This window comes from Akebia trifoliata, chromosome 5, assembly GCF_017979445.1.
Source record: "Akebia trifoliata isolate Shusen 1 chromosome 5, ASM1797944v1, whole genome shotgun sequence".
In the NCBI taxonomy this organism is placed as follows: Eukaryota; Viridiplantae; Streptophyta; class Magnoliopsida; order Ranunculales; family Lardizabalaceae; genus Akebia; species Akebia trifoliata.
In genome coordinates, this window is record NC_141379.1 from 35,463,062 (window position 1) to 35,487,431 (window position 24,370).

The window sequence follows — 24,370 nt, forward strand, 5'->3', positions numbered from 1 at the left end:
TGAGTGTATGCCTTCGCGTGTGATCCCAAGGAATTATTATTCATACTAGGCATCGAACTCATAACCTATGGATAATCATTATAGTAATAACTCAAGATCACGACATTGGCATGGACACAAATCCCAAAGATATTAAAAGATATGCTTGGGTCCAATTCTGAGGGATGACCTAACGAGTTCGAGGGATCATCTGATGAGTCTAATGGAGACCCAATGAATTCGGAAAATCACCTGACAAGTCTAAGAAATGACCTGATAAGCCCGAGATATATCGAAGGAACAATTCCAAGGATGGAACACGGAAGTAAAGAAATGGATCTAAAATCAAACTCGAAATACGCAGAATCAACAAAGCAAAAATCTAGTGATTCACTTGAATTTGAGAAGGACGTTATTAAATACAGTTCTATGAATTTGGACCTAAAAAGTATATAAAACATTCTAACTAATAGAAATGATTTGAAGGTATAATATTAAAGGAAACTCGACATGGATCATAGAGGGATCTCTATAAATAGGAAAGGAGCAGCACACAAAAGGTAGGTCCTGACTCTAGATGAAAAGGGGAATATATACTCATTATTATATTTATTTTTTGACTAGATCATCAAAGAGATTGTGATGCAGGCACCCCCACCACTCAAGGCAATCAAAATCAAGATCAAAGGTAATGATCTCGATATAGCATTAGAAATTGCATCTACCCAACCTATGGACTTTCACCAATTATTGGTTTGAAATTGCCATTGAGCCAACCACCCGGGTTGAAATTTGTTCAACTTCTTTAAATCATAAACTTCAACCTCATCATCTTGAAACTCTTCAACATATTTAACCTTATCTTTAATTCATTTCCTTAAACCTCTTGGGGAAAATAATAATCCTTTTATGCAAATGAAAAAATGCACCATCTCGAATTTTTCAAAAGGCCTGTCTCATTCACAAATTATAAAGGTCGAATGAGATCAATTTTAAGGTTGAATAGGATAGTAGGTTGAAGATATCGATTGATTTAGAGAGAAAATTTAAATCATCTGAATTTAAAAAAAGTTTCTACACATGGACACTAATCCATTAAGTATTTTGATTGTACTTATTAGTCAAGACACCAATCCAACAATTAACGGACTCTACCGATATTTAAGTTTTATTAAAAATAGGTTTTGTTAACTTGTGCTTAGGGCACAAGTTATAGTGCAACGAATACACTTTGGGATAAGAATCTGACGGCATTTTGGAATATAAAAAATATTTAAGAGCATTTTAGGGCACACGTTAACAAGAGCCTTGAAACTATCTGATAGACTTTTATTTAGATTTTTCTAACCTTGTTTTATATAGATTTTTCTAACCCCAAACAAAGTTGGAGACACTCTTTCAAACATGCGGTTTAGATAAGATTCCTAAAGATTAGTACTTGTTTCCTGTACCACACCATCTTCTGTTTGTTTGACGGGGCTGAGTAGGATTTTCGATTTTATATTCCTAAAATATAATAAATATTGAGCTGTGATATCATTATGATATGAGCTTAGTCTATTCAATTATTTTATTTTAAATCCACACCTTATAAATGGAGATTTTTTTGACTCTAGTATCTATTTATTTATGGGATATAATCATAATATAATGGTGTGCTAATATCGTGATCCTAAATATTCTTCTCAAAACAATAAATTTAATGTTTAGCAGATGCTAGTTAGGTTAATTGGTAAAATCTTAAGGTGACAATACTAGACACTAGGGTTCAATCCCGCCAACACAACAAGTTACTAAACTCCTTAAAAACAAGTTTACCGATATTTTTTTATATATTATTTTGGGAAAAGAGTTGTGATAATCTGACGACCGCTACAGCCCCATCACGAAACAGTAGATCATTTGTCTCAGGATACACAAAAAAAAGATTTATTATTTTACGTGTCCTGAGACAAATGATATATGATTCTATGATAGGGGGGTAGGTTAGAGGGTGGCATCAGAAAAATTATTACTCTTCGAGATTTTTTTTTTTTCAATGATAAAAATGTTGCATTTTTATACAAATAAAAGATGGGACAATTGAATAAACTCAAAAGTGCGCTGTTTGTTGGATGGTCACAACAACTATAAATGAGAAATACAGAATCATGGATAATTGAGGTTTAAGAGATTGTCCAGCGTGATCGTAAGTTTGGAGCATGTTATGTCTTTAAATTCTAATACTATATATATGATAGAATTTAGCCCGGATCAATTGGATATCTGCTGAATTTCTAGTAAATAAAGAAAGTAATTACATTAATTAACTGTATAATCTCATCTTAAATAATATAATTAGATGCATCTCGATATATCTTAACACAAAGCAACATAGGTAACAGGCATTTTCTTCCTAAAGTCGGATATCTTCAATCCCCTTAAGTTAAAAGTTTTTATCCAATTCTCTAACCTTGAGATTCAGCTTTTCACTCTAGCGATATTGAGGGATCGACGGAAGGCAAGGCCACGTTAGGGAGGTGGGAGATCGTTCACAGTATGGCTGTAAATGATTCTTATTCCAAGGATGGAGATTTAGACAAGTAAGCCATAAATAAAACACTAGGGCTAGGCATGTGGATTTGACCAATTGAGCGTTCCTTGTGAAAGAGACAATCTTAAAATATAAGATACGATAGATTGAAGATAAGGTATAACATACGCAATAAGGTTGAACATGGCTGGTTTTGATAAGAAAACTCAAATATTAGTAATTTAATACGGAATTTAAGATTATTTATTATCAATCTAGAAGAGCGGATTCTGGTTAAAGAGGAAACTATGCTTGTTCAATTATTTTTAATAAATTCTCAATAGGGTAAGTTGACTGCTTGAGATGTATTTATAAAGGAAAGGCTAAATCGGCTTTAAATAACATTGTTGAGGATCAAGGGTGTAGAAAATCATAGATACTTTTCCTTGAGATAAAGGTCTAAGATGCTCGAGGAAAATGGATGGTTCAACATGGAGAGCTAGTCTAGTCATTTTCTAAAAAAATGGTGTTATGGTAATTTCCCTTTGTAGTTACATTTATTGATAATGTCCCATAAATTTATTTTTGGGATCGTAATTACACAAGATTTATCAATAAGTAATTGCTATTTCTCCTTAAATAAATACAAATTGTATAAATATGCCAATTTTAAATAGCTAACAAAATTTCTTACTATTTACAGGTAAAAATGACAAATTTGGAGACAAATAATTTTTGCAATAATTTTTGTTATAATACTCAAGTCAAGATGGAGCATCCGACCAAAGTTCGAAGATAAAATCCACTACGTCATCGCACGACGATGACTTTGTGGTGCTTAATGATAATCTCAATGAATTATTCCTCAAGATTTGTATTGAAGGTTCCAAATTCTTTGGTCGTTGTAACGGTGGACCTTTCTAGAATCAAATATCGTAAAAAGATTATCCAAAAATCCGAATAGAAAATTTATAAATTAAAGGGTTGTCCCAAAGAAAATGGTCCCTCTTGTTCTTCCTAATTTTACTTTGTATTTTCTATTTCATGAGAGATAGAGAGTTCTTTTAGAGTGATAGCTAAAAGAACCCTCTCTTCTCTTTTCTTCTTATAACACCATTGGAGTTGATCATACTTTCAAGTTTGGGGATCAAATTGCAATACAGATTGTCTCATCCTCTTCTCCACCATATTTTCTTTGTTTTACTATTGCTACAATTTGTTCCTCACAATGATCGGCTAGATTCTCCATAGAGAGGTCAATGATGTCGGAACGAGTTTATCTTGATCTTGTTTAAGCAATTATATTATACCTATTTTAATCGTACTTGAGTGAAAACTATTAAGTCTGAATTATCTGATTTGTATTGATTGTTCTCATTTTGATGATTTATTCTTAAATGAGATCAAGCTTAATCATGCTCAGTGACAATTTGAGATAGAAATCCAATAATACCATTTTGATTCAATATTCACCTATAATTTAGATTCATCTACAAGAATTAATTGAATTATGTTCCGATCAACGAATAATAGTTTATTGCGTGGATTGAGATCGAATTAAAATTGTTTAGATTTTCAAAATAGCTTACTAAAGTTCATTTGGTCTCTCTACTCTTATATTGCTTTGATTTCAATTTCATTATACTTCTTAGCTACTATTTCTCTATTCTGTTTTTAATTTATTTTTAAATCTATTTTGGTTTTAATTCGAAAGAAGATCTGAATCGACTATTGTCCTTGTGGAACGAATGTTACTCACCAAAGTTTTCTTTTATTATTTGTCCATTTTCATCTGCTACTTGAACAAATTGACGCCCTAAACCTCAATTTTACTAGTCCCGAGCAAAAATTAAATTTCAAAACAACACCTCTTTCTTGAGGTCCCCTATTGTATTTAACATATGCAGTAAGCCCTTAAACCCCTATGTTACCCCTAGTGAACGAGTTTGACTTGTGAGGATTTACAGATAATATACCCACAAAATTTTAATACTTTAGAGAAATATCAAACTCAAAATCGAAGTGTGTAAGGCGAATATAATGAAAGTTTACAAATCAGTCAAAGGTCATTTACGTTTGAACAAAAAAAATTTTATGCCTCACTTTCAGAAATATCTTGAGTGTGTGCAAAAATAAATTTTTTGGAACAAATTTTCCTTCTTAACTGCTAAGATGGTTGGATCTACCTAAATTTTAACTCGAAATTGAGCCTCCTGTTTGGGATTGTAATAGGTGTGGATGTTCATTTTAATACCTCAAGGGGCTTTATTTGTGATATTTCAATGTACTCATGTATTTACCATTGACGACTTTTACTTTATTGCACTATTTGGTCTCATTGAATTTTTTTTTGTAGTTCTAGCCAACTTTGACATCTTTCTCACATTTTTCAACTTTATCATACTTCACCATTTTTTTTTTGTGTTCTTTTTCAAAAAGTAAGTAGTCATTTCCAAGATACTCAGTCTAATCTTATAATTGTTATCCAAGTCGTGTTATCCATAGTTTTATTTTCTTTTAACCAGCCAACCAAAGGACAAATAAGTCATAGATTACTAGACTAGATTTCTCCTAACACTCTAGACAGAAAAGATGGTCAATTTTTATTCCATGAAATCTTATTTTTCTAAGTACTCAATTAAAAGTGAAATTTTCAAAGTAATTTTTTCATAATTTTCTTAATGAGGAATAACCAAAAAGAACTTATGATCAAAAGTTAGGACATGAACCTGAAATTTGAAATTCATATGTAAAAAGTACATACAAAGATTTTGAAGAAAATATTTCGAACGTTTTGTATAATTTTTTTATTATTTTTTATTTTTTTTAAAACATGATATTAAACTAGAATGAAATGTAATGCAATTGTGAGCTAACCTAATACCCCCAAACTTAAATGAAATATTGTCTTCAATATGCAAACAGTAAGAAAAGAGAAAAAAATGTTAGATTACACCTGAAATGGATTGGGCATTAATATGCAAAATCATGTTACAATTGATCTGAAAAGATTGAAAGTTATAATAATTATAATTTCCGAAACAGTTTTGCATAAATGAAATCCTACCTAAGAATTGAAAAACAACCTAATCTAAGAATTAAACACATCCTAACCTAAATCTGAACTTTCAATGGCATGTATCTTCTTCTCCTCAATATAGGTCAACATCTGTCTCTACTACTCAATCAACAATTGTTGATCAGTCTGTAGTCCTAGTGGCGCTGATTGATTAGTTTGGTTAAGAGTTGACTTGAAGAGAAAGAGAATGAGAAAGGATTTAGGGTTGGAGGTTTTTTTTTTATAGAAAGTTTTAATTTCTAATTACACTACTTATTAAAATAAAACATATGGGTTGCCTCCCAAGTAACACTAAGTTTGACGTCTTCAGTCAGATCTATCAAAAAATTTGAATTCTAGGTATTTTCCTAGCATCTGATTTGACAAACATAGCGATCGACTTCCCACCCTCAATGATAGGTAGATAGATTTTGATCATCGTTAGGACATGAAAATGATTTTTTTAAATAATCAACATCCCTCGTTTATCCTTAGTTCTTAGAGACATCACTTTTTCGAAATAATTCTCAACTATCGTGTTCTCTAAGAGAATAGAAGTTGTAAGACAAACAGGATCTTTACAATCTTGTAAAAAGATAGGCTGGATGGGATACGAGGTTGGATCAGTAATGGTCGGACTTTGTGTGACTAACAATTTAGAGTTGATCTTTGATTCCTCTTAAACAACATTCTCTTTTGATGGTAAACTAATTTTCTTAGCCATACTTGCACAATCATTGGGAATTTGAAGCACAATTTGACTCTCAAAGGCCATCTCATTTAAAAATTGATCATTACCTTTTTTTTCTAAGTACATAGTGAACTAACCTAGTTAGACTTCAATCGATAAAAGATTATCATTCATGGATAAACAATCATCGAATTCCTCAAAAAAGTGGAATTGATCGTTAAGGATATTTTGAAAGAGTGGTGGATTTCCTAGGATTGAGATATCCTAATTTTTGAATTTATCAAAATTTTTCTTCTTTTAAAGATAGCGCTAGGTGACTCAATTGAGTTATTATGCTGATTAAGGCTTGACCTATGTCCTGTTGTTGTTGATGGAGCTGTTGTTGTTGGATGAACTGTTGTTGTTGGTTTAACAACTCAATCATCAAAGAATCTAATGATGAAGTGATGAAGTTGGAGGAGAGGACAAAAATGAATAATTGAATATTGACTCTGACTTTACAACTTTACATTCGGGGAAATATTAACAATCATATGATTGTAGGGGAATTATGGTTGGATTCATCATCGAAGTGTCGTGCATATAAAAATCCTAATAGTTACCAAAGTAAGTACCATGAGTAAACTCGTTCTGACGCAGTATGGTACCCGAGGAAAACCAATTATTTATGTGGTATGGTTGGTTGAACGAACTAAGTGTTGGGATCCAATGAGAATTTTGAAAATAATGTATAGTAGCTTGCGTAACACGAAGCATGAGTAGACTCGGACAACACTCGAGAGAATGATTGTAATTATCACATAGGACGCACGGGATCTATGATTTTCTCTTAAACTCAATAAAGATGTGAATCTGCTTGTGGTTCTATCTATTTTAACATACATTATGGACTTGGAAAAAAAAAGAACAAGGAGAAATTTAGATGTGATTATTGGGTTCTTACGACTAAATAGCTCCTAACTATTTCAAAGTGATAATCTAGCCTCCAATCCAATTATCTAAAATTGAAAATAACCAATTTAATCCCTAGTTGAGAGGTGGCGTACTGAGCAAAGGCACTCTTAAGTCATCTCTCATCTAGAATAGACGTCGTTTATTCCCCTAGTACACGAGGTACAACGGGGCAAGATCTTACTTAGGTACTGTTTTCGACCAAGAAGTGCAATTGGTACAACTTAGATTAGTTTTATTTAATGAGCTCGGTAGGGCTTAAAGTCGAGTCTAACCAATTTTAATTAAACTTTGTGACTGTGAATTTAATTTTTTAGAAAGACAAGATATCAGTGATGAAATCCGATTCTTATCTTATAGTGTCATCCTCGTAAGGGTGCCTTTATTACTATGTGTAAATCAAAGTGTTTAGTTTAATAATCCAAAATAAATACAGAAATCCATTTATGATTTCATTCTTGTTCCCCAATTGTAATATTTATTGTCTATATTTAATCCACTGATAAAGGCACCACATTCTTAGTAAGGGCGCCTTTTCACTTATTTATATGATTTGAGCACCTCAATAAATTTGAGTAGCCCATACGTTGGTTTTTTTTAAATATGTTGACATTGAACATGTCAACATAGGCCAAAATATCTCATGGAGGCATGTCGACATGCCACGCTGTCAACATGCATCCTTTCGTGTAAACATAGGTGGGGGTGCTTTAATCATGGTAAAGCTTAAGTTTTCAATATTTCATGGGTGCCAATATGATTGGGCCCTTAAAAGCAGCCCATGGTCTTTAGCTTTTTTTCTTTTTTTTAAAGGTCAATAGGATTAAGGCAGATCCAGACCGGCAGACCCAGACCAACTACAACCTTAGGATAGGAACACCTCTAGAATCCTGAGAGATAACATAAACAAGGTTGCTCAAGAGCGAGCCACAATCAATTTCAATACAGCCTAGAATAACCTGATAGAAGGCAAGAAGGTCAGCTGCCCTATTGGCCTTTCTGAAGACATGAGTAAGCGAGACTTTTTGGAATCTGTGAAGCAAGCTCCTAATGGACAGGATCACGTGAAGAACACTCCAAGGAGGGATCCATTTATCCTTCAGGACATTGATAGCCATCTTGGAATCAGATTGAATATGGATTGTGGAGCACCCTTTAGAGCTAGCCAATCTGATCCCATGTTGGATACCCTGCAATTCATGGAAAATGACAGAAATAGGAGCTTCACATCCTCTGCTGAAGCCACCAACACCTCTCCCTCATGGTTTCTGATGATAGCTCCAAAGGACTACTCTGGGAGAAAGATCCGTCAGAGTTAACGACCCACACTCCAAAATTTGGTTTCAGCCTAGAGCAATAGAGTCTCAACTTATAACTAGCCTGAAGCCCCCAAGCATGAATGAATGATCGATTATAATCGGAGTCTTCAATGTCATCTACAAGGCCCTTGAAATTGATCCAAATATCCTTAACGATTTTGTGAAGGACCACCTCCGGACTATTGAACTTATTCTGACAGATTCGATTACATCTTTCCTTCCAAAGATGGTAGATAGAAGCACAAAAAAGCCACTTGCTTCACTCTTTGGATTTTCGACTCGCCCTTGAAGTTGTTAGCAGCCCATTCGACCTCTTCAGCCCATGAACCGTATCACAAGAAGGCAGCCACTTAGAAGGTGATTAATGTCTTCTTCATGGGATCTGCATAGCCTACAATTAATTTGATGTTTTTCACCATTTTTTCCCCCCAAAGACTTTAATGGTGCCGAAGTGCTATATAAATTTTATAAATTTGTTAAAGATCTTCAAGAGCATGTTCTTGCTTATTGAGCATCTTTACCATGGTGTCTCTGCTCCTAAAATCTCATCGGTTGGATCATCTTAAGCATTTGTTTAAGAGAAGAGAACACAGTGTTCATGTTTTAATGTCACCCCACACAATACTACTTATGCAGCTTGTGGTTGACCTATACAGAAAGACAGTTTCTGAACATGTAAGTCATTCTCACAAATCCTTTGGTATGTAGTACTGAACTAAATTGAAGCTCATTATCATTTGACCACCCCAACTCATTGGAACTTGCAAACGTTATGGACTCTGTCTTTTGTCTATCAACTACATGGAAGGACTTCTAAAGCTGCTTCAAACTAACATAAGGTCCCCTTCTATTAAATTTCAAGAAACATGTATGTAGTTCTCCAAACTTTTCTTACTAGAAGGAAAAAAATAGAAGAAGAGAACTTTACAAGAGTTCAATTTTAAAGCCCAACAGCTGCAATGCTTGAATTGATACAACAATTCTTTCCAGGGAACAGTATAATTTGCTTTTATAACACTAGCATTTGGTATATGTTTACGAGAAGCTTAAAAAATGGCGAAGCACTCCCCTTTGGACATTAGCTTCTTTAACTCATAACCATTTTCCAAGCATCCTTATGTAAACCAGAATTCTGTAAAAAAAAATATATATATATATATATATATATATATATAATATATATATATATATATATAAATCATGAAAAAATAGAGTTATCTTGCTTAAACCAGGGCCTAAGAGAACCCAATAACTATAATTATCCTGCTTGAATTATGGAGCTGAGTTGGTAAGAAGAACATCAAAATCACTGAGAGTCCACTCAGCCACCTCATCTTTGTCACTAACAAATACTTCTGTTCCCATGTCAATGGAAGTCCATATTCTTTTAGCAGGAGGGGTACCAGGATCCTGCCAAGGCAAAGGAGAAAATATCACGTTAACAAGTTATTTTCAGTTTGGTTGGAGTTACTGAGTAGCAATTAGTAATTACCTGGTAGAAATAGAGTCTACTAGAAACACCACCAACATTGAGTTCCCAAGTTCTCGGATCCCCGACCCACCCATCTCCTTGTTTGGTCGGATAACCATATTCGGTCCATATGGGGTGGGGCAATAGTTGAACCAGCTCTTGTGCCTGAGGATTGCTGTAAGGATCACAGATACTAACAGGCTTCTCTAAGTGTTGGGCGTTCCCAGGAGCGCAGTAGTAGTGATACGCTGAGTATGGGAAGTTGGCTGTGTCATTCCTGTAGATTTTAGTATTGTTGGGAGTGATATGGAATGGTGGGCAGTTGATCAGACCTGTGGGGCTGCACCAAGCGTCTGTTTCAGGATTAATGATCATTTCACTGTATCTAGTTACATCGGTGAGGACATCTCCATCACATGGAGCACCGTTGTTTTTCCAACAGCTGCCGATGTCTATTAGGTAAAACTGGCTCTTGGGGCCGCCTCCTTGCTTCACATCCAATGTCACCCTGACTTTGAAATTGGGTGATTCTGGAAGCTGTAAAAGAAGGGAGTTCGTTAATCTTTTCTAGTTTTCTTCTATGAGAGTCCTCGGATGTGACAGGGAATTGAGAATTAGAAAAAAAAAAAAAAAAATTGGGTTGGTTCAAATTGTTGCCACTTATGAAGCCAGTACAAAATCCTCGAACCAGAATAGTTCATTTGAAGTAACCATTTTTATCTTTTATATTTGGTTTTGATCGGAAAACTAACATGTGACCCAATTTTGCAGTTCTTAGGAACCCTTCATGTAATATATTGGAGGGTTCTGCGTTATTTGGAGGGAGCAGAATCAATACCAGCTCCAAAAATCATTATAATGGTAGGTACAAGATAGATCTAGATCGGTTCAGGTCTTTTGACTGTAGTTAGAATCAATATTGATCTTGAAGGACCAACAAAAAATTTCTTCAAGAAAAAATGTAACAAAAAGAAAAAGAAAAAAAATACTTAAGGAGTAAAACTTCCAAAGAACTTTAAAAACAATTTGTTCTTCCTATTGGAAAGAAAACTTGCTCAATGTAAGTTATCAATAGAAGTTTCTTAAGCTATTCATAAGAGATTGTGTGGGTTTCATTCATCATTCTCTTAAAGGATCTCGTACTATGTGGTCAAGGAGAAATAAAATGGGTTTTCCAAGTATTCTCCTGAGATAAACAAACACAGAGTGTAAGGGGGAAATTTTTTCACTTACAATTTTCATCATTCCTCTTGTGTCATAATGGTACCCACCAGAGAACCCTTTGGTTGCATCAGCTCTGAGATACAACATCAGCCATGGATACTTCTTTGTTGTCTTCAGCTTATGATTGAAAACCCAACTTCCAATTCCAACTCTCTTCTCCCAAACCACCTCAAAAAAGGAGATCCCATCAATCCCACCACTTAAATCAGAACCCAAATCATAAGTTCCATTAAAACCCCCTTTCATTTTATCAATCCCTGAGAAATATGTTCGTTGATGAGACAAGATGGGTTGGTTCATACACCCATCTCCAAAGCAAGGAAACCCACCTGAATTAAATGGTCCCACTCTTTTTCCATTCTCAGGACACAAACTAGAGTTTGTATCAAAATTGCCATTTTTCAGCATTACCATCCAAAACTGCCATGGATTTGACGAGTCTACAACTTCACATAGAGAACCCAAATACAATTCTTTCTCTACCGCATAAAGATCAGTGTTATTTTGAGCTTTTGGACTCAAACCTGGGAATGGTTTTCCTACCCCAAGTTTGTTATCAGCTTCAGACACTTTGTGCTTCAATGAAGAACCTATTTCAATATAAAAAGCATGATGTTGGTGATTGATTTTTTAAGCAGAAACTCATATGCTAGCATTATATTATTATATAGGAAAAAACCCACAGTTCTATTTGGTAATTGAAGCATTTATCAAACAAAAACAGGATTCATAAGAGAGGGTTATGTGATCATTTATAAGACAATAAATGCAGTATTTGTAAAAGATATATACATTGAAAAAAAAATAAAAAAAACTTATTTTTTTCTTTGCTTGAATGATTGTTCTTACTTGAGAAATCAAAACAATCAGCAGCTCTGGGACTTCCCATATCAGGAGCTTCTTCGCCAACTTCATTGCAGAAGTTCCAAGCCTCAAAAGCTACTCTCAATTCATCTCTTCTCATTCCTGGGTCTCCTACCATTGACATATACTGTTGTTTTGAAGCAGATGAAAGGCTGAGAAAAAGTGAAATTATAGTGAAAAATAACAAAGAAAAATGATTCTCCATCGTTGTTTTCATGGAGGTCTGGTTGAGGGAAAATGGGAAGGAGGGGTTTTTTGTGAAATATATGTAACATGTTTCTGAAAGTCTCAGAAGATGGGTTGCAGCTTTGCAGGTTCTGTTGGCCACTTGGCCTTTCCCAGCAGGGCTGAAATGAGAAAAACATAAATGAGGATTCCTAGAGATTAGAAAAACTTCCATCTCAACCGTTTGTTTGATGGAAAGTCTCAAACACATTTGATGCTAGTATTTTTCTTTCTATATTTGGGGTGTGGTAAGTAAATATTCTAAATGGGTATTTTAGACAACTTATTTCTGTTTGAAAAAACTTCTAAATTTGAATTTTATCAAAAAGCATCTTGGTTAGATTATTTAATCATGACTTGAACCAAAAGTTAGTCTTCCTGTCAATTAGGTTGGTAATTTCTTGGCCCATTAGAGTCGGTTACCAACGGTTACTGCGTCATAAATTGAAAATTTCAGTATGTTCGATGTATTTATCCTAAATCATATCCTCTTGAGAGTCATGATCGCAGGCATGAAAGTAATCTCGATCAAAAGTGAATTGAGGTGTCACAATATAAGATTAAATTACAAAATGTTTATAAGAAATGTGGAAGGAAAGATCCCAAAAAAGAAGAGGATCTAAAGTATAAATGAAAGTAAAATTATTTCTTTTTTTATAAAGTATAATTAGTATTTAAATTTTTCTTAGAAGGTCAATTAGAAGAGACCACAATTAATGTTAGGTAGTCTAGACTCACTATGAGAAGAAACAAAAGTTAATGATGTCAAGAAAACCAGTTCTTATGCATAATTGGAATATATGACATAATTACTATTTCTATATATTTAATAGAGTTTTAAAGAAAACAAAAATAATTTTTGAACATCTTTTGCAAAGTTGGTAGTTATTATGAAAACTACTTTCTTTCTCTTTTTATGATGAAAAATATTTATTTATCTTCAGTGAGAGTTGATTTTTCCACCTTGACGTGTATATATTTTCTTATACTACTCTTAGGTTGTGTTTGAATTGAAAGAAATAAAGAGAAGAAAAATTCAATTTCTCTCCATTATATTTGGATTGACTGGAGAGAACTTGGAGCAACATTGAAATTTTAACATATATTAAAAGAGATTTAGGGGCAAAGTTGGCATTATAAAATATTTTATAAGGGTTTCTCTCCTCTTCTCTCCATTTTTGAAGAGAAAGAAAATCCACCTTTTTTTCTCTCCGATTCTTTTCTCATCTCTCTCCACTTAATAATTCCAACAGGAGAAATGGAGAGAAATTCATTTATTTTCTCTTCTCTTCTCTCCATTTCTCTCAATCCAAGCAGAGCCCTAGGAAAATGAATTTCCAACGGAACAAAAAAGTATGATGTCAAGTCGCTTTGTTAGCCCATGGCTAACTCCAATCAATATTTTCATTAAAACCTGATATTTCATGTATAATCAAATGTAGGCAATCATCATTTAAGAAAAAGAAAATGAAAAATTATTTTACAATTTCCTGCATAGATATTTTCTTCACAAAAATACAAAATTTAAATAAAAGGAATCACCAGAGAAAAATAATGAAGATAGATGGCTAAAAGGGTAAGTTACGTAGTTGGGAAATCTCTTACTTTGGGCGTACACACACACACACCAAAAGAGAAAAAAAAAAAAAAAAGGGGGCTTCAAAGATACTCACCCTTTCTTAGGTGTCGTTTTGCTCTTTGTACGCCAAGAATTTGTACAGTGGTCCTTCTTGTTATAATTTTTAAGTCTGACTTAAGGTTTGGATGCCAATCATTGGTTCCCTAAAATTATCTTAACATCCTAGTCACCTAGACCCTAAGCTTGGTCTATAAAATGTAATAGCTATAGAGATTCCAAGTGTGAAGGAATCATGGTTGTAAGTGTCTGGGACGACTCTTTCCGAGCCTCGGTATCATCCATGAATGACACAGAGAGACAAGTCGAACGTCATCAGACCATATTTAAAACTACAATTCATTTTTCCTTATTATTGAATGAGGTGACTTAAACAGATTAAAAAAACTCATCCGAAACGACTCGGTCTCATTCATAGACAAGACAAGACATCAAAACGAGTTTTAAAACCATGGAAGGAGTGGAGGCATGGTTTTAAAACTCCTTTTGATGTCTCAGATGAGTTTTCTAATGCATTTGACATCTGGTTCAATAATGAGAAAAATAAATGTGGGTTTTAAATCTCGTCCAATACATTGATTTGTCTATTCATCTCGTTGGTGGAAAATACCAAGACGAATCGGACAAATCGTCTCGATCTTGGATGAGATTTAAAACTATGAGTAGAGGTTTTTAAGTTAGCTTTCTATTGAATTGACTAAGATAATAATTAATAGAGTATTTGTAAAATAATGCATTATGTCAAACACTCAAGCTATAATGAATCAATCTAAACCAAACATGAATTTTGTAAGATCCTATTGAATTTTTAAATTAGAAAATCAAGTTTTATTTTATTGGATGGAAATAACTTAATAAGTTACATTCTTATCATGGGATCACCCCCTAAAAAGTTATAATTTTTTTTAACCCTTACAACGTCTTCTTGTTTGAGACGTTTTTTTCTAACCAATGTGTGGGCACCAATTTTTAATATCTTTTCTTCATATTTTTTTGAAACAATAGGAACTCCTCATTATTTATTTATATGAGTTAATCCAAGGAGATTATTTAATTCGTTTTTTAAAAAAAATTTAAAAGAATATTGTGAGATTCTTGAGTTTAAAATCATATATTCAATTATGTTTAAATTGTTCTCATCATTTATTATTTGTGAGATATATTAAAAAAAGAGCATCGAATATTTCTGGATTCGTCATAAATAGAGATTGGAGTGCTACCCTCTCGATTATAGATCATTATATCTTGGTAGATAGACGTCTACGAATTGTAACCACCAGAACAGGGGCGAAATATGTCTTAAGTACATCGCGTTTAACGCAAGACCTTGATCTTTATTTGCTTTCACAAACTGATAAATTCTTTTAATTATATATATAATTTTCTCTCATAATATTTATTTTTGATTCAACTTAACTTCTCATTTAATTCTATACTTGATTTATTTTTTTAATAAAACTAATTTGCACCCAACAAATCCAACCCAAACTAGTCTGGATCAGGATAAGTTGGGTATTACTAAGCTGACACAAGTTGTAGGGAAACCAACTTGGGCCCTAATTGGGTCAGCCCAAAACCGGCAAGAACTAAAACCTGAACTCATACCATTTGCCATCTCTGCTAAAGAATGCAAGGTTTTAACAAACTCATCAAAATTACTTGCGAATAATGTGTGTTCTAAAACTAATTAAACCACACATTTAGAACATAAGAGTATTAATCACTTGGCTTTCCGCAAGGCTGAAACTGTAAAAATGATCGATGTGTGGCAGATCGGTAACTTATTGATCATCGACTAAAGAAACCATAGACATCTTTTCAATAGTGCCAGTCATTAAAGGAATGATTTTCAAACTACCAAGTGATCTGCAACTGCATTTGCTAACTTCAGATGGGTAAATTAGTGTTTCTTCTAGAAGTGAACCTTAGGCTCCACTTTATCAAAACCCTTAATCCAGAGATGCAACCCATTTGCAGTTTTAATTTTAATTTTTTTTTTCCTATTTTTGTGATCATCACAATAAATTAAAAACATCATGCATTAAAACCCTTGGTAACTTCAGAAGAAAAGCTTGGTTTCATATAATGTCAATCAACTTCCTTCTTTTGAAAATTGACAAAAAATTTATGTGCTTCTCTACAGTAACTTCTTTCATTTGTTCATGTACATTTGTGACTTCTGAGGCTGAGAATTTCGATCTCTCTCACTCCCCCTTTATTCTGTTCAAAGAATATCGAAAAGCTTCTCTTGTTCCCTTGGTCATGTACGACTCTCCAAGAGAAAAGGCAGTGTAATCCTGCCAGAGTTGTTGGGGTCAAGATTATTGAACTGGCGGCTTATCTGCAATATATCTTTCTCACCAATCTTTCCCATCTCTTTGAGTTTGTAGATCACGTACTCTGATTTACTGTAAAAAAAGAAGGAAAAACCAAGAGCACATTTAATAAGTTTAAACTGCAAAACAAAAGAACTAGTTATGTGTGTGTGTGTGTACTGCATCTAAAAACAGAAGATCATAATATTCTCAAAATGTATGGGCAACATCATCAAAGCCTTATCACAAAGATTTGGGTCAGCTGAACAAATCATGTTCCATCATTCAATTCTAACTTAATGAAATAAAGAATTGTAATTCATATTAGGAGATGATAGCTTTTACACTGGCTCAACCTGTCGCAACCCTCCTAAGTCAGACATGTTGTCTCCAAAAATTACAAATATAAGTAATAGAAAACAAAATCTAGAATGAAGATAAAGTAATACTCTAATAGACTCTTGAGAACAGTTTGCAACAGTATCACATTACAGAAGCTGCACGATAGGGGGTGGAAGCCCCAGTTCCATTGGTCCTTCCTAGAAGATCTCCAAAATTTACAAATTAACCCACATCGGATAAAATCAATAATCAACCAATAAAGTCTCATCCCAACTATTTGGGGCCAGCTTAACAAATCTTTTTCCACTCTTCTACTCCACATAGGACAAAAAGGACGTGGGTTCAATTTATGATGAGGCAGATGGTCTAGAGTCTAATGTCAAGTATGTTGGGTGTGATCATCCAATTAGGTTTATTTTCTGGTGAAGAAATCAAACTCTGAGATAGGACCAACCAGGACATATGACATGGTATGAAATCTCATTATAGAACCTTGGATATAAATGTGATTAACCATACTTAACATGCAGACAATGTGAAGTACCGTAAAATTGTCCATTGAAAGATACAATGCTGTGCTAAAGAGAGACCAAAGAAAGAACCAGAAATTCTGTTAAAGCACGTAATCCAGGTCAACACCAATGGAGGAGTCAGACCTGATAAGTTGTCTCATGCAATTTGCATGACTTGCAGTACAACAGATCTGAAATGTGTTCATGGCATGTCGTGGTATCACTGCACCTTGAAACTGAGATGGATCAGCTCAGTAAGCCATAACTCATCCAAGATTTTAAACTTTACCAAGGTCAAATATATAGTGAAGACATTTCTAGAAATGTCTTCAATTGCTATTATGCTGGTCTTAACAATTATTTGGAACCATTGTGTAATTCTGTTGTGCCTCAGAAGACTCCAACCGCGAGAAGATTAACAAGAAATCTGTATATGTTAACAATGGAATTCCTGTGCATGACAACTTGCTAAAGGGGTTCTACAATACAACATATAAGTACAAGGTTCATTAATGAATCTGGTGGATCCACCTAATCCCAGTTTGCCCACTGAAAAAAAAGGGCTGTGATATTACCTTACCATTCTAATATGAATATTCACCATAAGTAATTTATTATAAAATCAAACCATATAAAATGAGATTTTGTGACTAGCATCTATTCCCTTATGCTGTGATTTTATAAGAAAGTCACTTATCGTGTATGAATATATTATAATGTGAGCTAATATCATCGCCCCAAAACAAATTTGTGTAAAATTTACAAGGTGTGCCATTAGGGCCCTCATGAGGCACAACACAAGGTCCAACGAAAAGAAGAAAATCCGATAAAAAACATCAAGCCTAGTACAGCATTGCATAGACTTTCCTCTGCTTTTCTTGGACCAAATGGCAACATGATCATAATGATCTTGATATGGTGTACTTAAGAACATATTAGATAAATGGAATTTCAGGGGTGAACCAGTCTTTTTCCTGCATTCAAAATTAGAAATTCTTTTCAACGCTGCTCAATAGATAACCCACTTTAAGAGTAAATTGTTTGGTTAACAGATAAAAGGTACTGGGTACAATGAGCCATAAAAGATCTAGAATTCAATCCGAACTTGAATTGCCATCACAATGATAACTACTAAAAGTTTAAACAATTAAGAGTGGAAGCACTCTTTAAGACATTAATGACAAGACTTCTGGAGATTGAAATCGCCATAGTTTTCACTTACCAATAACATTTAAGCATTCTAAGTATATTTCACAGCGAGCATAAGCCACCTCTTAAATTAAGATAAATAGGCTAAATTTTATAGAATCCCACTTGAAATTAATAAATAGATAGCCTAAACTTGCTAAGTTTTTAATTAATTGGGCTAAATGAGAGAAATTGTTAACTATGTTTATGGAATTCCAAAACTTGCACAAGTGGGAAATTGGTGATAACTAATTGAAAATATTCAAGAGCGAAAAAAAAAAAAAAAATACCACCACCAACCTGATGAAACCGTTGTTATTGACATCCGCAGCAAGCAAATCCTCTACGGTGATGTCCCGATGCAATACCCACTTGGCAATTCTTCTATGCCTCTTATCGATCCTCGCCTCTGCCAAATAAAGAAATGCCCGAGCCACCGCCAGGGTCGAGAACAATAGCCAAATGGAAGCAAACAACCGTCCTGTTAACGTATTAAATGCCTGATCCCCATACCCAACAGTCGTAACAGACATAACAGACAAGTAAACCGAATCAATCCAACTCAATTTCTCCACAAATTTCAAGACCATAATCCCACTACAGATGCTCAATATGACAACACCCAATGCCAATCCCACCTTCATCCTGATTCTCATCCTACCCTTGGATACATCAAAAATGTAATTTTTAACTAAGAATCTATCATGACCTCCGCCGACCTGAATGCTTTCCAAGATCATGTTTTCCTGCAAATCCAGAGCAAAATTTACCATCCCATTGAGCAATACGTCTACCAACCCGAAACCCACCAACACAAACACGCAAGCGAACGCCTTCGCTGCTGGGGTCACTGGAGCAATGTCGCCGTACCCAATTGTGCACATAGTTACTATACAGAAGTAAAGCGCATCGACAACAGGGTGGGTCTCCACACCAGAGTAATGGTTTCGATTAAACCAATAGACGACTATCCCCAAAGACAAATAGATCATTAACAAGAAAACTGCTTGTTTGATTATCGAAATCGACTCAGACTTTGGTTTCTCAATCTGGGTTTTGAGTTGTTTTACGTCACGCATGGTCAACAAAGCTGGGGCAGTCTTCGAGCGGCGGAGATTGGTCTTTTTAGGGCTATTTGGTGGTCTGTAGTTGATCGAAGTTTCTTCGAGATTCTTTGAGGATTGAGAGACATAATCTCCAAATGGATCTTCGTTTTCTTCAAAGGATTCTTCATCTTGATGAGGAATTTCGGAATGGGTTTTGGTTGAGGAGTCGAGAAAAGGCTCTATTTCCATCTAGAATTAAAGATTCTCAGAGAACTTCACGAAAAAAATGCGGAGTCTGTTGTTCTTTCCTGTTAGAGTCTTGTTTCTTTACCGCCCTTTCTGTATTATAAGAATAATGATGACTGCACGCAGTCTTGGTACGCTGTTGAGTACGTGGCTGACGTGGAAAAGGCACAGAACCTCACATCCTTTTCTTGTGTATCCCGAAGAAAACGATCTATGGTTCTGTGTCCTAGACCGCCTGCATTCATCTTGACTAGTATCATAAGGACCCCACTAAACATAAAATTGAAATTTTAGTTTTTATTTATAACGTTGGTGTGTCAGATATCGACATATTTCTTGGACGTAGGTCAGATGACGATGAATATCCTGGCCAGAGCATGCGTGCGAAATAAACTTTTTAGAGCATGAATGAATATTTAATGTGTTGAAAAATGTGGCGTGCTTGTTTGTTACTTTATCTTACGTCTAAGCGTTTAATTTCTTAAGAAAACAAAATTTAATATTCTTAATTATGTAAATCATTTAGAAATGAGTCGTAGAAAGTGGAAACTTTAAACTTGGTTGTAGCGCGCGGTGTGGAGGGGGGGAGTGGTGTCAAAGTGGTTATATTTATCTGCGGGTAGGTAGTGTGGTTGGTACATACGGCTTGTCAAAGCAAAATAATACCCGCAACACTCTTTGTTAAAACAAAGAATGACTTGGATCAATCATATTGGAATAAAAAATGGACTTTTATTCCTTGGTAATAAAACACAAGGTAATATTAGACAAGTTCAACAAGAATGACCCGGATTCAAACAAAATTAGGTTTGATAAGTTCAATTGTTGGGGAAGTTGGCAACTTAGCTAACTGGGTAAAGATGTATGGAGTATTTGATCCTACGGTCTAGGTTTGAATCTCTTTGAACCCACAAAAATAGGTCGCTATATGTAATAATTGTACAAGATTATGAGATCAATCGTATAGGTAAGTTGCACTCTGATGCAATGGTAAGCAAAAAAGGGTATGAAATAGGAGCAGTGCTACTCATAACTAATGAATTCAACTCGCTTATTGCCATCAAACTCGATTTTAAAAGCACCAATGACATTGTCAAGTACAAAATATGTGCATTGAAAGATTCAAAGCAACACTTGCCTTTCATATAGAAATAAGTAAATGAGATTCCTACAATCGAATTCATTCCAATGGATCGAAATCTATGATATGATCTAAGTAGAAATTAACCCAAAGGTTGAAATCAATAACTTCTTTTTTTGCTAATGATTTTATATCTTGAAAATTTTCACTCGCTCTGTACTCGGTTGATGTGGTAAGGGCACATAATCGTTGATCCTTTTCTTGTGTATCCTTAAGAAAAAGATCTATGGTTTTGTGCCCTTGGCCTGTCAGACGAATATCGATCGAGTAAAAATTTTTAAGTCAAAAAATCACGAGTCTTTTTTATTTTTTGAGTAATATCGATGAAGTGAAAAACTATTGTCTTTTTATTACTTTCTCTGGTAAAATGGAGTGAATAACATTGACTTATTAAGTGGAAGTAAAATAATTATAAGAAAATTAGTTCCACAAGGATTGTGCCAAACTTTCAAAGTGAGTAAAGTACCAACGAGGAATTAATACGCTCACCTACACCTTCAACTACTTATCCGTGACATGGTCACCAACCATTCTTTGGGTCAGGTCCTAATTACTTTAGAAATAATTTTCATCATGGACTAACTGTGATATTAAATAGATTCACCAATATTTCATGGAAATATTGCTTAAAATACAATCATGAAGTCCATGTTGATAAGTCTTACCTTTCATTTCATTAACTTAACTGACTTATACTGCCACATCAATATTTTTTATTACACATCAAATATAGAATTAAATAACTTATAAGAGAGAGGTGGAAGAAGAGGGGCAAAAAAAAAAAAACAATGAAAGAAAGAGAAAGAGACATACCTTGTTTTCAAATCAAAAGAATAACGAAAATATTTGATGGGTCATATGTAAATTGATCAACTGGCGTGTTACAATGGAAAGTTGGTCTGACATTATAAATTCTCTTATCATAGAAAAGAATAATTTAACTTCAAGAAAATAATCTATGCATTAACTAAAGAAAGAAGATGCTTCATCTTTAGGCTTTTTCCTTGGCTCCCGTATTTGGATACATGGGATTTTTTTTTTTTTTATTCTTTAAGATTTGTTGAGCTTTCCCAATGGCTCAATTTTCTTATAATGGAAGTACTACACAATAAGTTTGGAAAATGCTAAAATAACATTGAAATTGACATTGTTTCACACATTGTTGACGTGAATGTGTGTTCAAAATCATAGATGCTTTTCATCCAGATACAAGTGAGAATCATCTATGGTTGTGTGCACACCAGTTTGTAAAACAATGTCAATTTCAACATGGAATAAGGGATGTGACTTGCTTTTATATTTTGATTGAAAGGCACAATTTATCTTTTGCCAAAGCGGCTACTTTGTAAATTTCAATCTTTCAATGAAAGTTAGTCTTGTCTCAGTAGTTTCAGATCTTTCCAATTTCTGAACATATCTTTAGTAGACACAGATCAACGAGGAACTTTCTTCAAATCTTCGACTGGTTCAATATATTTTACAGTTTTTTATGTCATAAAAAAAAATGAATGCTACCCATTCATGAATTATCAATGTTGAACAACATGAATAGCTCTTAATCAAATTCAAATATATGATTGAAAGCGCAAATTTCAGTTAGAAAGAAGCGTCTTGCAAGTAAATCCATCTTGGACGAGCTGGTTTATTGCATCCCTAAACTTGTAGTAATCATCACTCGTATTATAAACTTGACGAGAAATCCGGGCATACCCAGTTATAAAATCATCCTCATTCTGAGCTCCAATTACTCCATCTTTTGGCTCTTGAAAATATATATGAACTTCAACCCCAAAATTATCCCTCAAATGTATTCTCAATTTGAAAGTATCCGCTTCACTTGAAATCCCCAAACAAGAAGGCAATCCAACCATGATCATGCTTGAACACATCTCCGGAGGCGACCCAAGATTTGTCCCCCATGACTTTGCCAGCATTTCCCCCATCTCAACAACCACATCATGATTCTTTTTCTGAATTCCATCAATGCCACCTTCGAACCTATTAACAAATTCTAAAATAGACGGAACGACGAGCTGTGAACTATAATCCCTAGTCCCAATCCAAGCACTTTCTATAGCCAATCCATTTCCATACTCATGAGAAACGACAGGATGATGTAAATCCGGTGGGGTCGATGATTTTTTACAGTACAGTAACGCCGCTGAAGGTGGACAGAAAAACCATTTGTGAAAATTAGTTGTATAAAAATCGGCCCCGATATCTTTTACATCAACTTCAACACTCCCAATTGCATGGGCTGCATCAACAAACACTTGATCAACCATTTCTTCCCTACAAATCTTCACCAACTCCTTAACAGGAATTAGGACGCTTGGCATCGACGTTACGTGATCAATTACAGCTAACCTAACTTTCCTACCATTTGATTTCGCTTTCTCCAAAGCTTTTCTAAACTCAATTATGATCTCTTCGTTGGAATTAACAGGGAATGGTAAGTGGACTTCGATTAGATACCCACCCATACGAGAAAAATAAGCCTGGATCGATTTCTTCACAGCTCCGTACGCGTAGTGAAGCATCACGGTCGCATCTCCTTTCTGATATCTACCTTCAACGAACGCTCGACCAATTTGTTGAAGAACAATTGCAGTAGCAGTTGTGACGTTATCTACGATCGAGACCTCTTCGATATCGTCGGCATTAATTAGGTTTTTAATTATGTTTCTTGATTCAAGAATCCCTTTTTGGAGCTGATTGAAGTAGAAATCATCTGGTTGACGAAGAAATCGAAGCTGCCATTGTTGCTGAGCTGCCATGATTGAAGCGGGACAGCTACCGAAGCTTCCATTATTGATCCGAGCGATTCCCTTTTGGTGATGAGAGAATTCTTTGAGAATTTCAGAATCCGAAATCAAGGGAGGTAGATTCTGCTTCTTGGGAGCGTGATTGTTGTTGTCATTGTGAGATATAGAGTCCCCGTTTTCTTTGAAATCTTCAGGATGAGAATCCATGATCGAAGAGAAGTTTAGGGTTTTGGGCAAAAAAAATTCTAGAACAGAGGTTCCATGGAAATTAGGGTTTGGAATTATGGAAGAAATGAGTTGGGGACGAACGAAAACCATGGGCCATGAGGAGATTTTGATCATTAGAGCATCTACAACCGGTTTCCATCTCTCTATATTTATAGATAGATAGATAGACAACTCCAAAACAAGCTCCAACCGCTCTCTATATCTCTGGCAAACCCTGATTTCACTATGAGTTTCTTTTTCGAACTCCCCAAGGCAAATTCCACCTAAGCTCTCCTATTGTGCACGTAATCATAGCCTCGGGATACACAACCTTTTTTCTCATAATGTGTGAGGAAAAAATATCTACGGTTCTAATCACGTCAAGAGAGTTTAATGGGAGTTTGTGAGAGGGAGTTAAAAAATCACAACTCTACACCTATACAACCTCATCACGTATTTATAAATCTACGTATCCCAAGACAAATGATTTTCCCGACATACACTCTTGATGAGGCATGTGAGAACCATAGATTTCTTTCGAGAAAAAATCCGTATTTTAATTACACGCCACGTCAAGAGAATATGGGAAAGTATGTCCCAGACATACACTCTTGATGTGGCATGTGAGAACCATAGATTTCTTTCGAGGAAAAATCTGTATTTTTATTACACGCCACG

The 24,370-nt window shown here is 34.6% G+C and overlaps 2 protein-coding genes and 1 pseudogene across 2 annotated transcripts; all 3 read right to left on the reverse strand.

Annotated features, from left to right (window-relative positions):
• Positions 1-9,759: 9,759 nt before the first annotated feature.
• On the reverse strand, positions 9,760-12,394 carry LOC147402616 (uncharacterized). The gene is made up of 4 exons (XM_086444332.1): positions 12,055-12,394; positions 11,215-11,795; positions 10,003-10,518; positions 9,760-9,920 (listed from the first exon to the last, which is right to left on the reverse strand). Exons 1-4 carry the CDS (start codon positions 12,284-12,286, stop codon positions 9,783-9,785), a joined length of 1,467 nt encoding a protein of 488 aa, XP_086300458.1. The 5' UTR covers positions 12,287-12,394; the 3' UTR covers positions 9,760-9,782.
• Positions 12,395-15,988: 3,594 nt separating this feature from the next.
• LOC147402617 (two-pore potassium channel 5-like) lies at positions 15,989-19,769 on the reverse strand. Its single transcript, XM_086444333.1, has 2 exons — positions 18,588-19,769; positions 15,989-16,338 (listed from the first exon to the last, which is right to left on the reverse strand). Exons 1-2 carry the CDS (start codon positions 19,580-19,582, stop codon positions 16,191-16,193), a joined length of 1,143 nt encoding a protein of 380 aa, XP_086300459.1. The 5' UTR covers positions 19,583-19,769; the 3' UTR covers positions 15,989-16,190.
• A 2,219-nt stretch (positions 19,770-21,988) lies between these two features.
• Positions 21,989-23,960, reverse strand: LOC147402618 (L-cysteine desulfhydrase pseudogene; annotated as a pseudogene).
• Between the last annotated feature and the right edge of the window lie 410 nt (positions 23,961-24,370).

What these genes read in the sequence shown, in the direction of transcription:
- LOC147402616 (XM_086444332.1), bottom strand. Translation starts at nt 12,286, where the DNA reads ATGAAAACAACGATGGAGAATCATTTTTCTTTGTTATTTTTCACTATA. An exon ending in TGATTGTTTTGATTTCTCAA is followed by an intron (nt 11,796 to 12,054) that starts GTAAGAACAATC and finishes ATATTGAAATAG; the next exon opens with GTTCTTCATTGAAGCACAAA. An exon ending in CAAGAGGAATGATGAAAATT is followed by an intron (nt 10,519 to 11,214) that starts GTAAGTGAAAAA and finishes CTTCTTTTACAG; the next exon opens with CTTCCAGAATCACCCAATTT.
- LOC147402617 (XM_086444333.1), bottom strand. Translation starts at nt 19,582, where the DNA reads ATGGAAATAGAGCCTTTTCTCGACTCCTCAACCAAAACCCATTCCGAA. An exon ending in AATAACAACGGTTTCATCAG is followed by an intron (nt 16,339 to 18,587) that starts GTTGGTGGTGGT and finishes CTTTTTTTACAG; the next exon opens with TAAATCAGAGTACGTGATCT.